The 14,214-nt window shown below is 28.1% G+C and overlaps 1 protein-coding gene across 2 annotated transcripts; it reads right to left on the bottom strand.

Moving 5' to 3' along the window:
* Positions 1-2,083: 2,083 nt before the first annotated feature.
* Positions 2,084-12,042, bottom strand: LOC145180709 (ribosomal protein S6 kinase 2 beta-like). 2 transcript variants are annotated; one of them, XM_090082361.1, is made up of 24 exons: positions 11,822-12,042; positions 10,787-10,822; positions 10,108-10,245; positions 9,923-10,004; positions 9,554-9,634; positions 9,369-9,448; positions 8,749-8,855; positions 8,605-8,642; positions 8,425-8,510; positions 7,395-7,454; positions 6,961-7,031; positions 6,534-6,622; positions 6,389-6,450; positions 6,212-6,314; positions 5,814-5,905; positions 5,404-5,532; positions 5,200-5,316; positions 4,804-5,010; positions 4,558-4,719; positions 4,359-4,435; positions 4,157-4,274; positions 4,019-4,075; positions 3,271-3,415; positions 2,084-2,966 (listed from the first exon to the last, which is right to left on the bottom strand). In XM_090082361.1, exons 1-24 carry the CDS (start codon positions 11,879-11,881, stop codon positions 2,896-2,898), a joined length of 2,268 nt encoding a protein of 755 aa, XP_089938487.1. In that variant the 5' UTR covers positions 11,882-12,042; the 3' UTR covers positions 2,084-2,895. The 2 variants fall into 2 exon arrangements, 1 of the variants encoding a protein (XP_089938487.1); XR_016450865.1 differs by having other exon boundaries at positions 2,826-2,966; positions 4,514-4,719.
* Between the last annotated feature and the right edge of the window lie 2,172 nt (positions 12,043-14,214).

Genomic DNA, 14,214 nt, shown 5'->3' with positions numbered 1-14,214 from the left:
TTCATCCAAGCCAAAATAGACTCTATTGGATTAAGATCTTGCAGCTGATCAGGATATTAAATTTACTCCAGTTCTTTCCATTCGTTAAATATGCAAACTGTATGGTAGGAGCCATATTTTGTTGAAGTTGCTAACATTCTTTTCAAAAGTGAAGAAAAAAACTAAAACAATTTAGTAGAAATTATGATTCTTTTATAGAAAAAGAATACCAATGGCTTCAAGAAAATCTTATGACCAATAAAAGTAATATAAAGCGATAAATCAAATGGGTTCCAGATTAAAATTTTTTATCAAATCAACTCAAAAATTTCAGTCACTTGCAAATTTGTCGTGTCGGTTATTATAACTTGTGCCGGTCTATCAGTTCTTAAGTTCATTTTTAAAAGAAGTTGAAGTCAAGTTAAGGAAAAAAATATCGGCGATCCTGATCTTGTAAGTGCAAATAAACCATTAATAGAGGTGTAATATTTTTATTTGATATTGTTAAATCAGCATGTCTGTGATTGGAACTATGCAGTTCTCTAATATCTCTATGCAAGTGCATTGGTTGATTAAGCCAGTACAGATATTACACAAACATGATCTGTTAAAATTAAAGCAGGCCCCAAATACCAACTCTCCCACTGCCACCTTGTAGCCATGGCACGACAAAACGATCGTTATACTTGTCACATTTAACTCTTTTACCAAAAACTTTGCTTTTCCTGTTATTTATATTTATAAAAATTATTATAATACATTATTGTTTTAAAATTACGTTCATTACTGAAAATTATTTGCTTCTACTTTTCCATAAACTCAGCAATTTTTATTTTACACCATTTTAATTTTGTGAGCCATCATCTCTACCCATCATCATTTCTATCCGCCATCATCAGTTTTCTAACGGATGCATAAACACTTATCTTTCACAAAAAAAAAAAGGCTTTAAAAAAAAAGAATTTAGCTTGAGTATCGACGTTTAGTTTTTCGGTTTTATATATATATATATATATATATATATATATAAAACCGAAAAACTAAACGCATATATATATATATATATATATATATATATATATATATATATATATATATATATATATATATATATATATATATATATATATATATAATTATCTCGGCGTTAAAAAAGGCTAAATCTCTAAAAATCGAATTCTACGTTCTACGTAGAATTTGAATTGATATGGAAATTTTGAAAATATGAAAATGAATTACGGAAATTCTGCTCGAAAAGAGTCTGTTAATCGTCTCTTCAAATATCTATTTCAATGTGTCTTTAAGCATCTATTCAAATGTTTTTTCAAGTGTTTATTAAGAAGTTTTTATGTATTTGTGTTTCGACCAGAACAAAAGGATTTAGTGCAGGTTTTGACTGAAAGGAATTTGATTACAATGAGAGGTTGGCCAGCTTCATTGGCATGATTATAAATACTTCACAGTAGCACTTATTTTTTATCCATCATTTTTGAGAAGATCCATCCTGCCCCGTGCCAGTGTTCGCCATGGGTGTTTTTTTACAAGGTTACTGCTTTTGATATTTTACAATTAACCAAACAAAAGGAAAGGTTTCATTTTGTGTTCCAAAGAAATAGTGCAACTAAAATAGACATCCCTATCAGTACTCAACAAATAAATTTACTAAAAGCTAATACGGCTAGTCCTACAATTGCCTTAATAAAAAATGTACCAGAAATAATTGAACTTTCATCGTTATGGCCTTCTAATAAACCTTTATTGCTAAATCCTTGAAAAACTTTCCTATAAAAAACTCAAAAACTTCAGCGATTTTAACTTTTTCTTTAACATAATTTTCATCCTTCACCAAAAAAGGTTCGTAAATAAGCTTGATTGCACAAAAGATAGATGCAACTTTAGTTCTCACAACCTCTCTCTCCCCCCCCCCCCCCCGCCAATTATTTCCATATTATAAAGTGTAAGAAGAGAAAAAAAAATTCCCATTAAAAGTTTGATAATATCATTTAAGTACATTTTTTTCTAATGGATAGCTAAATCTGAAAAGAAGAATTAAACACCAGGGTAGATTTATTAGGTGATATGACCATGAAAAGCTACTTCTAAATTTTGATAAGCATTATACAAATAATGTTCATTGTTCATATACTTTCATAATATAAACAGTACAAAAAACAAACAAAAAGCATAAAAAACACGAAAAGCAACACAATATGTACACAATTGAATGTCTACTGGGAATTTAAAAAATAACCAATCAGATCTTAATAAAAAAAAACCAAAGAGGATTAAAATACTTGTCTTTTAAAAACATTGCAAACTGCAAAATGCGTTTTCAAACGAATGCCAAGCATTTCTCAAAAAAAGAAAAAAAAAACTTGTCAAATGCTAAAAAAAACAAACTTGGCTTTGAGATTTCATTCTAAAAATTATTTAGTTATAACATAAAAAATTCACGAAAATTTTTTTATACAAAAAGTAATTTATAAAAAAATAAAATACAGCTGAAAAAATTGAAGATTTATCTGAAACTGATATACTTTGCAACAAGATATTATATTGTAATATGAAACTCCACTAAGAATTACATTCATACCTAACCATAATATTTTAAAGGAAAAGCTAGCAAAAAAAAGTTATTTTTAAAAACTTTGCAATTAAATATTTGTATATATATCTATATTCTACAGAATAGAAAAACTAGTGTCAGTAAATTACTTAGCTCATATATTCTACAGAATAGAAAAACTAAAGTGTCGATAAATTTCGTATCTCATACAATTACATCGCAGTGACTTCTGTCATGAATGAAGTTTGGCAGACTATGAAAACCAAAAACTTCATTCATGTTTTTACTTTTGATTTCTTTAGCGCGGTGTTATAACTAAATTCAGCTAATTTTGTCAAGCAGCATATTTATCACTTCTTTTGACCCCAAGGCAACTTTCCCTTTCCAGCCCGCCTTTGATGAAGGCCAGAAGACTGTACACCTGAAATGAAAAAAAAAAGGTCATTGTTAATACTGAAATGATTTGAGTATTAAAATGACATCTCTAGGGTTTCAGTTGTTTTCTCTGATTATTTAAAAATGATTCTACTCATCAACAACCAGTTTCATTTCAATATCAAAATATTGTTTATTTCAATCAAGCAAATCACCAGATTGAATTAAATGATATTTCTGATAACATTTACAAGCCTTTCATAGTTGAAATGTAAATTTAGTTTTCTTACTTTGAAATTTTGATGCTATTATATCTACACGAAATCAGATTGAAAAATGAGAAAAACTACCGGAAAGAGGTTTTGCTTCTGGAGGTTTATGAACAGCACTAAAAGTATTCTTCACAGCCTCCTTGATTCTTGATGCAGTTTCATTCAATGTCATCTTTCTATCAGGAATTGATGATTTAAAACGAAGCCAAGGGTGTTGCAGGACCTACATTTAAAAGTAACTAAACTAAATTTATGTGATTCAATTTACATTACAATTTAATTCTTCTACTGAATTATTGAAATCATTAGTAGAAAAAAATCCAAATCTTTTTCTGCTGGAAGGAAAAGTCTTATAATGAACACTTAAATTTACATTAGGAAAAAAAACATTCAAACGATCATTTTTATGCAGAAAGCAGTTTCATAAAGAAATGTCCAGCATTTTTTATGAAACTGCTTTCTGCATAAAAATGATCAACACTCCATGGGTGGTACTTCAACATAATGCATAGAAAAGTTTTGATAATGGATTTTCATAATACAATATAATATCTTGTTGCTTCAGCTTGACTAAAATATAAAAGTTCAATTTATTAGTAAATTCTTATACATACTGCTCAGCAAAAAATTTCTTCTATACAAGAGATTAGGAAAAACAACTTAAAGGAAATAATCATTTAATAATATTGATCATAAAATGTTCTTATTAAATAATGCTCTGCATAAGCATTTGTCATTTGTAACGCATCTTAAGGAAGTTTTGTTAAATCAAACCAATTTTTTACAAACAAAATTTTAATCTTGAGAAAAGATAACAATTTTAAACCTGTGCTGCAGAAAGTCTTTGTGAAGGATCCACATGGAGCATTCTTCGAAGCAAATCCTAGAAGAAAAAAACACTCAAGTTTCATGTGATTCTAAAAATGTAGATAGATCAGTCTAAAAATATAAACTTATTTCAAACCTTTGCAGAGTCAGTAACATTGTCCCATGAACCACCACTTAATATAATATTTCCTTGTCCGATTCGAGCTAAAATCATTCCGGGAGTATCTTCAGGTCCTGCAGCAAAAGGTGTACGTCTGAAAATCAATTGTCAGAAATAAAGTAATAAATTATATTTAACATCATTATAAACAAAATATTCAAAACAAGACTAAACTAACCCAGATAACATAGTGTACATAAGAACACCTAATGACCAAATATCACAAGCTGCATCATAACCTTGTTTTTTAAGAACCTAAAATAAAAAACCTTTTAAACTCTAAACTTAAAACAAATCATAACAACTTGTAGATCAAAAATATGCAATACTAACATTTTCACATTTGTAACATCTCATATTTTATCGTCACAATATACCTCAGGAGCAACGAAATTAGCTGTGTAACATGGCGTCATAAGAAGTCCATTCTCAGCTCGCATTTGCTTTGCAAAACCAAAATCAACAATTCTTATACTATCTGGCTGGCGAAGCTCATCAGCAAACAGAATATTACTTGGCTGTAAGTCACGATGGACAACCTGGGAAACAATGAGCATGTTTAGGCAAATTTATAAAGATCATTAGATCATAATTTAAACTATAAAGTAAAGTTTTAAACATACTCCTTGTTGGTGCAAGTAATCTACAGTTTTAGTAAGTACATCCATAATATATGCTGTCTCTTTTTCAGATAAATATTTTTGCTTGTATATTTTTTCAAGTAGTTCTCCTCCATGACACCTTTCCATTACCATATATGTATAATGCCCATCATCAAAAACATCACGCAAAGTACATATATTTGGATGTTGCCCATAACGAAGCAAAATCTAAAATTTGAAAAACTGTACACCAGGTTGATTTCTTAATGAATAAAATGTTTAATAAATGCTTAAAATATTTTATTATCTGAAGAATATTTAGCTGTTTGCTAGCCATTACATTAGCAAAAGTAATTGAACAACAACCAGCTAATAAAATCATGCACATTCAAACACAGAAAAAACATTTTTTTTAACCTGAACTTCTTCAGATGGATCTCTTTTATTTTGATCAACTATTTTAACAGCAAACTCACCACCAGTTGCTTTATGAATACATTGCTTACACACTGAGAAGGCACCAACACCTATCTCCTAAAATACAAAATTAAAGTAAAAATAATTGTAACCAACAATAAAATGACTTTTACATGAAATTTTTTTTTTTCAAGAAAAACCTACCTCTTTTATTTCATACTGGTCATAGATACATGTGTCATATCTACCGGTAGGTACACCACTATTCGATTGAGCATTTCCATTAGAAGATGCAGTAAAATCCATTCCTTCTTCAATACCTTGAAAGCCCCCCTGTTGTGATAAACTTGTTCAATTTATAAAAAATAAATAAAAAAAGCAAAATTCATGAAAAAAACAATTATATACAAAAAAAAAAAAAAAAAAAAAGCCTAATTTCTATGCAAATGCTTCAAATCTTGCACTACAAGTGCTAGATTAGCTAACAAATAAGTTATACAAACAAAATACATTTTTATAAATTTAAAGAACAAATGATTGAAGATAATAATTCAAAGATAATTATCAAACTTTTCTATATACATACAAACAAAAAGTAAATATAGTAAACTAACTTCAAGTCCTGAGCTCAATACAGACGGAGCAACATAGCTAAACCCACGAAAAAGTTGATTAGCACCTGCGCTAGGGGGAACTGCAGGTGAATCTAAAAAAAATAAAGCACTTTCACAAAAACGCTCTATTTGAAAATAGAAAATATATTCATAATTTTCTTTTCTCTTCATTTATGAGCCATAGGACTTCAAAAAATCACTATATTAATTATGAAAGTTTTAAGTTTATTTGCTATTTTAACAAGTTCTAAGCTCTACAAAAGTGAAGCCCTATACATAATACAGGGAGTAGCTTTTCATAAGAATTTTACAATAGCAAAACCTGAAATTCTAAACTGCATGCAAACATTTCTTCTATACTAAGTAAAGGCAAATTTTTACTAGTAAATATTATGCACCTTTGGCTTCTCTAGAAGTATATTCTTTGTCAAAATAAAATGTATCATCTAACCGAGATACAGCAGGTTTAAAAGGTGGATCAATTTCTTTTCTATACAGTTTCTAGAAAGAAGAATAAAAACACAGTACTAAATTACTTGCTTTCAGACTAAGTATTAATTTCAAAATAGACTTACTTCGAAATCCAGAGACTGAAAAAACTCTTGTTGTTTTATTTCATCAAGTCCATCTTTATAACCTGAAATTTCATAAAAAATCATCTACTTTTCCACTATTAAGGATTTTATAAGACTTATTAACACACTACTAAGGGAAACAAACCTAATCTATTCTGTGGATTTCTTTTGAAGAGTGCTCTCAACAGCAATTGTGCTTCTCGACTTAAGAAGTGTGGCATTCCAAGTTTAGCTCTTTAAAGAAGATTGAAAAATGTTTTTTTAAATTTAAAACATTTTGTGGTAGGTACCATTCAAAATATTCTCAAACTTTTTATAAAATCTATGATAACATTGGCACATGAACGTATAGGAAAAACCACCAATAGTTGTGTTTTCAATAAATTTCTTTAATGAAATTTTGCTCTTCCCATAGCATGAATTTACAATGGGAGACAGAAAAGCAAAATTATAGAGGTTAACATATATTGAACGTATGGTGAATGATTTAAAATTAACTTGATAGTGTAATCTTTAAAGTTTATCCTAAAAGGAGTACAATAGAAAAAAATCAGATTTGCAATGACACTTACTTTAATATTTGCTGCATTGTCTCTTTTCTGTTGGCACCTTGAAAGGGCAACGAACCAGTTAGCATTTCGTACTGGAAGAATTTTTATTAAAAAACTATTACTTATCATACTCTTTGTATCAGCAAAATTTAGAAAAAAGGAGTACCTATTTAGAACGAAAGTTTCTCAGTGAAATTAAATGAACAAGTACTTATTAACTTAATGAAATAAATTTTCTATCATCAGATAACAGTGACTATTAAGTAAAAGGTCACCCCCTTCTCTGGCTCCTCTCTAAAGTTGTTAACAGCCTTTGTTTTAAATAAAAGATTATAAAGTCATCTTGAAAAATTGATTTATTCAGAGATTGCTGTTAACAAAGATATTCTACACTAATCTACTTTACAGAGTATTATTTGAAAACCAAGCAGAGTTTTTTAAAACACATGACTAACCATTAGAACACCATATGACCACCAATCTGAAGCTGTTCCATGCCCTCTTCTGTTAACAACCTATAATTGCAATTCTTTATTAACAAATCACAACAAAAAACTATTATCAAGCAACCACTAAAAAAAGACTTCAAAATTAATGTTTACCGATGAGTTAAAAATAAAACTATCAACTAATATTGTGAACAATATTTAAAGGGAATGTTTGAAGAATAATTTTTAGTTTATCAGCAGAAAAAAACTTTTAATGTCTAACACTATAAACTAATATTATTAGTTAGTTTCACATTAGATATTAAAGCTTTTTCTCAAACTAATATAATTTATGCTAGATTTTTTTTTAATACTTAAACTGATAATAATAATTTATAAATAACATTTTTTTAACATACTGTTAATATGCATGCAATATTTAATAATTTTCTGTAAATAAAGTTAAAAATATCCTTTTTAAATAAAAGAAACAAATTTTGTATATGGAATATGCATTTAGTGTTTTTCTCTCTCCCTCTCTTTAACATTTACCATATATATTAACATTATAAGCACTGTAAGAGTACCACATTTCAATTGATATTTTTTTGCTTTTTGTTAAAATGGTAGTAAAATTGCTGAATCTCATCATCCAATCTTCCTTCTGATTTTGGGTTGTTAAATGTATAGTTAATTTTATGGTGCAAGTTACATGAGATGGAAGTTTACAAAACTAGTCTTGCCAAAGCTGGCAGTCTCATATGATAAGGTAAAACTTTCCATGATAAGTGAATAAAAAGCCTGTTTGAATTAATAGTTTTGTTAACTATTATAGCCTAGAAATTGAATATTTTTGACACAATCATACTGAACCTACAGAATTGTAAATTTTTAAATATTGCCATTATTATTTCAGAAATATTGACATTATTATTTCAGAAATAAGCTGCATAGATGACACAAATCAGAAACTATAAAGAAATCCTAAAAATAAAACATAATAGAAATAGTATAAAAAAGCATAATAAACAATACAAATATCAAATAAATAACATACCTCAGGTGCCATATATTCCACAGTACCACAAAATGAGTAGGTTTTGTTCTCTACATCATGAATACTTTCTTTACTGAGGCCAAAGTCTAAATACACAAATTAATGAGCAATTAATAACAATTAGTCCTTTAAAATCCTTTTTCTTTTGCATAAACATAACCCAAAAGAAAAAATTTTAACCTGTTAATTTGATATGTCCATCCACATCCAAAAGAATGCTGTTTATAAAAAGATAAAGATTAGTCATTAATAATAAAAAAAAACAAAAAACAAAAACAATTAAAAAAGAAGTCAGTTGACAAACTGAAATAAAAGTACTATTACTTTTCTGGTTTTAAATCTCTATAAACAATCCCGAGCCTATGTAAGTGATCAAGAGCCATTGCAAGTTCTGCAAGATAAATTTTTACATCTTCCTCTGTAAACATGACCTGAAATAATTTAAAGGTTTCTATCATTTAGACAATTTTGTATTTATTTTATTCAAAGTATTTTTTTTTTTTTTTTTTTGCGTATATACAAAATAAGTTAAAATTTAAAGCTGCTTAGAATTTTAACCTCAACTTAAACACAAAATTAATTTATATAGTGTATAGATTGACTTTATGTATAAGACAAGGTCATTTTTTTGACTCATTCTATGTAGTAATGCTTCTTTGAGCATCCACTCAAACTTTGAAAATGACTGAGCCAAGGGTTACCTAAAGCCTTGTATCCATGTCTATAACAACCTAAAGGGTATTATAGACATGGATATAAGATAAAGTTTCAGATTAAAAATAAAAGTACATATAAACTCAGGATTTGAAGAGAGCAAATTTTAGAAATTAAATCTCCACTTAACTATTAGCAATATTTTTTATGTTGTAATGAGTTAAATCACCTTGGAAAATTTGGCTTCAGATATATTACAAAATTGAACAACAACAAAAGCTTAAATTTACTTCTTTGGAAAGTCGAGTGAATAAATCACCTCCACGAAGAAAACCAAGCACTAAGTACAGCTTTCCCTCAGTTTGAAAAGCTAAAAACAAACATTTTATAAATATTTAAAGAATATTTGAAGAAGCTACATGCTTGAATATTCATTTTTAAAAATCATGGACTGAGTAAAAAAAAGAAATCTCACCATAATGTAAATCAACAATAAAAGGATGCTCAACTTCAGCTAGAATATCCCGCTCCATTTTAGTGCGAACACGGTCACGAACTAAAATATAAATAATAACTAAGTTATATATGTGTGTGTGTTTGTATGTGTGTGGACAAATGGGTCTACTCTTGTTTTGCATGTGTTTTTCATACATATTTTCAACTTTAAGTAAAAGTGGTTATTTTGTTATTTAAATAATAGCATAAAACATTCAGAGCAATTTTCTCAAAAGATCAAAAACAAGTTATTTTTTATTACTACCTACCACTCTATACTAGTATTAAATAATACAGTTAAAAAGTTTAATTAAAGTTTATGCAAAATGGATATATAGAAACATTGAACCTTTAAGGGTTGCCTTTTTAAGAACTTTCATAGCATATATATGTCCTGCATCTTTCCCAACAATTTTTCGAACCATGAAAACCTAAATTTAAAGCAATCATATAATAGAAAATATCAAAAAAGTAAATATATGTTTATATAAATATATACATACAAACAAAATTAAACAGAATATAACCAAGTACCTTTCCAAAAGAGCCTTGCCCTAATACTTTTAGCAGTTCAAAATGTGATGGTTCAGCCTTCATGACACGATTTGATTTTTTAACCATATTACTCAAATCAAATTCTGTGCTAGATTTGCTGGGCTCTGTTGTTGAATGCTACAAGAAAAAAAAAAAAAAAAAAAAAAAGTTTTCCTATTTTGTAATTATAACAAGTAATAATTTTATAGCAAATAAATTCAAATAGTTGTTTAAGTTTTTTTCAAAATCATATATAGCAACATGCAAAATCAATATAGCAACATGCAAAAAAAAATTATAAAAATGAAAACAAAAACAGAAAATAAATTTTTACTTCAAACAACTTTTAGCTAACCTTTCATTAGAACAGTTTAATTCAGACAACAAAAAAATATCAGACGTTAATAAAATTATATATTTCCTTATGCAAGTAATACTTTATGCCAACTTATTGAAAGTGACACAAAATACTTTAAGTACAACTTTATCTATTTAATCTTTTAGTGGATCAATTAACCTACACATATTCATTACACTCAAAAATGTCATTAACAGCATTAAAAATATATATATGCCTATACTTAAAATGCAATTAAGTTTTTAACTATTTCCAGCCAGCAGGTGAAACATTTTTTTTATAAATTGATAGACAGTATTCATAACCTAAAAAACAACCAACCTCAACATGTGTCAAATCTTCTTGAGAAGCAAACATCTATAATAAAATTCTATTATATACAATTTCAAAAAAAACTTATCTATTAACTAAGAAATTTAAATTGCTGTTCAAGTTATAATAAGATTAACCAAGTTATTATATTAAATGACTCATTTATTAAAATCTTTAATGAGGGTCTCAAACAAAACACATGGCCTTGATAAATGATATTTACTGTATAGCATCTATACATCTGCTTTTTTTACCTAACCACTATACATTTACTTTCAAATAATACAAAAAATTTTAATTTCTTATTCACTTATCTTCTTTGCACTAACATTTCAATCTTACTTGGAATGTAAATGTAAATATAAATGTAAATACACACACACATACACACACACACACATACACACAGACACACACACACACACAGACACACACACACACACAGACATTTATATGCATATATGAAAATTGTTTACATTGTATGTATATATGTATGTATGTATGTATGTATGTATGTATGTATGTATGTATGTATGTATGTATGTATGTATGTTTTTCTTGACTTACTTTGATTGTCTTAAAAATTGATTTGACAAAATTATCTGTCAGAAAAGTCTTATAAAAAAAGTCTTATAGAGAAATCTTATAAAAAATTGGTCGTGTTATATAAAACTTATAACATAATTTATGTGTAAGTTCTATATAAGGTAAACTTTAAGTTGTTGTAGTATTTTGCTATAGTTTATGCTGAAATACTTACACACATGTACTTAAAGTCTTATAATAAAAAATTAATAGAAATAAATAATTTGTTAGATCAAATTATTGATGATCATGAAAAATCTCTCTTTAATAAATAGCTTTATTTTACTGAAGCTATTTGTGTCATTTAAAATAATAGTTTCTATTATCTGAAAGATGCTTTTTAAAATTTATTTATATTTAACAGATTAGTAATATTCATATATTCACAGCAAAAAAAAAACTGGAACTCATTTAGATATTTGTAAAGCAACATTATTATATCTACAAAAACAGGTCTACCTCTGCATCTTCAGCCACGTTAATCCCAAGCCAAGGATCTGCTAATTGAGCAAGTGGCATGATGTCGATCAAGAAAAAAGTATGAACACTGTACTTAGTAGTTTCCTACTAATCGTTCCCAAAAATCATATTTTTTAAATAAAAGGTATGGGGCGAATTAGATTACTTTGTCTCGTATATTCAAACATCGTCTAAAAAATTCACATTTTCTGTCGTTTCTGTCTGAGGTATTCAGTTGTCTTATAGCTTACCTAACAAGAAAGTTTTGTTTTGAACTAATTTGTAAATAAAATACGCCCATCTTTCAGTATAGGCGTAAACTCACTTTTTCTGTAATATTCAAGATTTGACAATGATTGTAATACAATCCGCAATGACGAACAAAGTTTTGAGGTTAATGACAAAAACGCAATCAAAACATTTAGGTTAAGATATTATTTATCGTATTGCGAACTCATCGTTTATTGCAGTACACAGTGGGAAAATTCCATTGAAATAGGTGATCAAATATATTATGGTTAAATTTATTTTAATATTAAGTTAAATATGTAAGGGTAAAATGAGTAAAATAGGATATTAAGATTTTTTCATATTTGTGTTTAGCCTCGCTCATTAGCGTAGTTAAGGGGTAAGGTGCAGCTACCCCCCTTCTCCCCCTCCTCCCCTCTAAAATAAAAAACGAATTAGTTGCATATTTGTTGATTAAATTTTCAATTTCTTTAAAAAATTTATATCGTAGATTAACGACTGTAAAGTTGTACACAGTTCAGAACTTCATTTATCATCAGCCGTTTCAGTGTTCTTGTCTACATCTATATCTAATTCTAGATCTTCGTCAACATCACCATCGCTTAAATGTAATTTTTCTAAGTCATTAATTTTATATGATTCCATACCAAATGAATTTTCATGTAGTCGAAGAGGTGAAGTTGCTGTAACTAAAAGATCAGAATCTTGCGTGTTATTTCGATTGGAATAACTTAAACTTTGATAGTATTTTGAGTGCAAATGAAACTCCGTTCAACTACTTATTAGTATTCATTCATCAGAGCCTTTTTTTTTAAAAAAAACTATGATGAATTATGTAAGACTATGATAAATATTGTAAAATTTCCATTTCCTGTAATTTTACAAGCCGCTTGGTTGTATGGTCCATAAGATCATGCAGCTTCACTTTAGCTTTTGTTTCAGTAACTGTTTAAGTTCATAGACACTTTTTTAAAGTTTATTATCCCAGAAGTATGCAAAAGATGTTATTTTCTCTTCCAATGTCGGTGATTTTTGTCAACTTCTTGTAATGACAAAGTAATTTAACTAAATCAAAATCCCATTTATTAAATGCTATTCTTTGTGCGACAAACAATATTTTTTTGAGTGATCCTATTTTTGGATCAAATGGCATATTTGCTACCAGCCGTCTTTTGCTGTGAAAACTAAATAACTCAGTTCTTAAAATTCTTTTGTTGGTCTACCACTTTTTGCACTTTTATTTGTTGAACCCTCTTGATTTGGCTGTGATTCGGTTAAATAATTTATTTCAAATAATGAATTAAGCCAAACTTGATTTCTATCATCAAATGCCTTTTTTGTTCGATGAGATAGGTGCTGCATAGTTTGCAAAATTTACTTTCGATGTCTTTCCTAATAAATGAAAAAATGAAAGAAATTGTCTTCTCTTACTGGGATTATTGTCGTAATGTAATTAAATGCACCATCTACATTAACGAATTACCTTTTTGAAACCTGAAACATTGCATAATTTGTCATTAATTGGTTTCCTGCATTTTCTTAGTTCAATCCAATTTTACTTGCAAAGTAAAAAAAAATAAAATTTTAAACAACTAAGAAATTGTTGTGGTTTATCGGTGGTTTGTACTATATTTCATTAAACTATAGCATGAAAAAACAACAGTTACTATAAACTTGCATCATAAGAAATTTTCTCATAAATGAAATAAAGATCTAACTTCAAGAAGCCACTACTATCAAGTCTGTGACATTTAAAATCTGATAAACCAGAAAAAGCTTAGAGGGTTAGCAACAAAACCCACTATCAGACATTATATTTGTAGTTGGTCATCTTTCTAGATTTTTGAACATGTGATTTCCCACAGTGGTATGGAGGCTATTTCCGTATACTTTTTATGATCTAGAGTTTTAGTCATTAATGCTTGCAATTGTCACTTATGTTCTAATTCATGTATCTAAACCTCAGTTTAATCACCAAGCTAAACAAGCCGAGTACAAATATGCCGCGTAACTGATGTTGAACAGCTTCGAAAAAATATTTTTTTGTTTTACATTGAACAGAAAGCTCTCTTTTTTGGTGCCAACCGATAAGAAAAACAAACGAACCAATGATATTTTGAGCTACTTACAACATGAAAATTTTA

The sequence above is a fragment of the Hydra viridissima genome, unplaced genomic scaffold (genome assembly GCF_058129835.1).
Source record: "Hydra viridissima isolate aposymbiotic clone 2 unplaced genomic scaffold, HvirCarnegie_v1 scaffold_3, whole genome shotgun sequence".
NCBI classification, from domain to species: Eukaryota; Metazoa; Cnidaria; class Hydrozoa; order Anthoathecata; family Hydridae; genus Hydra; species Hydra viridissima.
Note: the sequence above shows the minus strand (reverse complement) of the source record. Positions and strands in the feature narration are given on the sequence as shown.

Excerpts from the sequence above, each read along its gene's own strand:
- LOC145180709 (XM_090082361.1), bottom strand. The coding sequence starts at position 11,881 with ATGCCACTTGCTCAATTAGCAGATCCTTGGCTTGGGATTAACGTGGCT. Across the intron at positions 10,005-10,107 it reads GGCAAGGCTCTTTTGGAAAG|GTTTTCATGGTTCGAAAAAT; the intron begins GTACTTGGTTAT and ends CTTTAAATTTAG. Across the intron at positions 8,511-8,604 it reads TGGACATATCAAATTAACAG|ACTTTGGCCTCAGTAAAGAA; the intron begins GTTAAAATTTTT and ends TTGTGTATTTAG.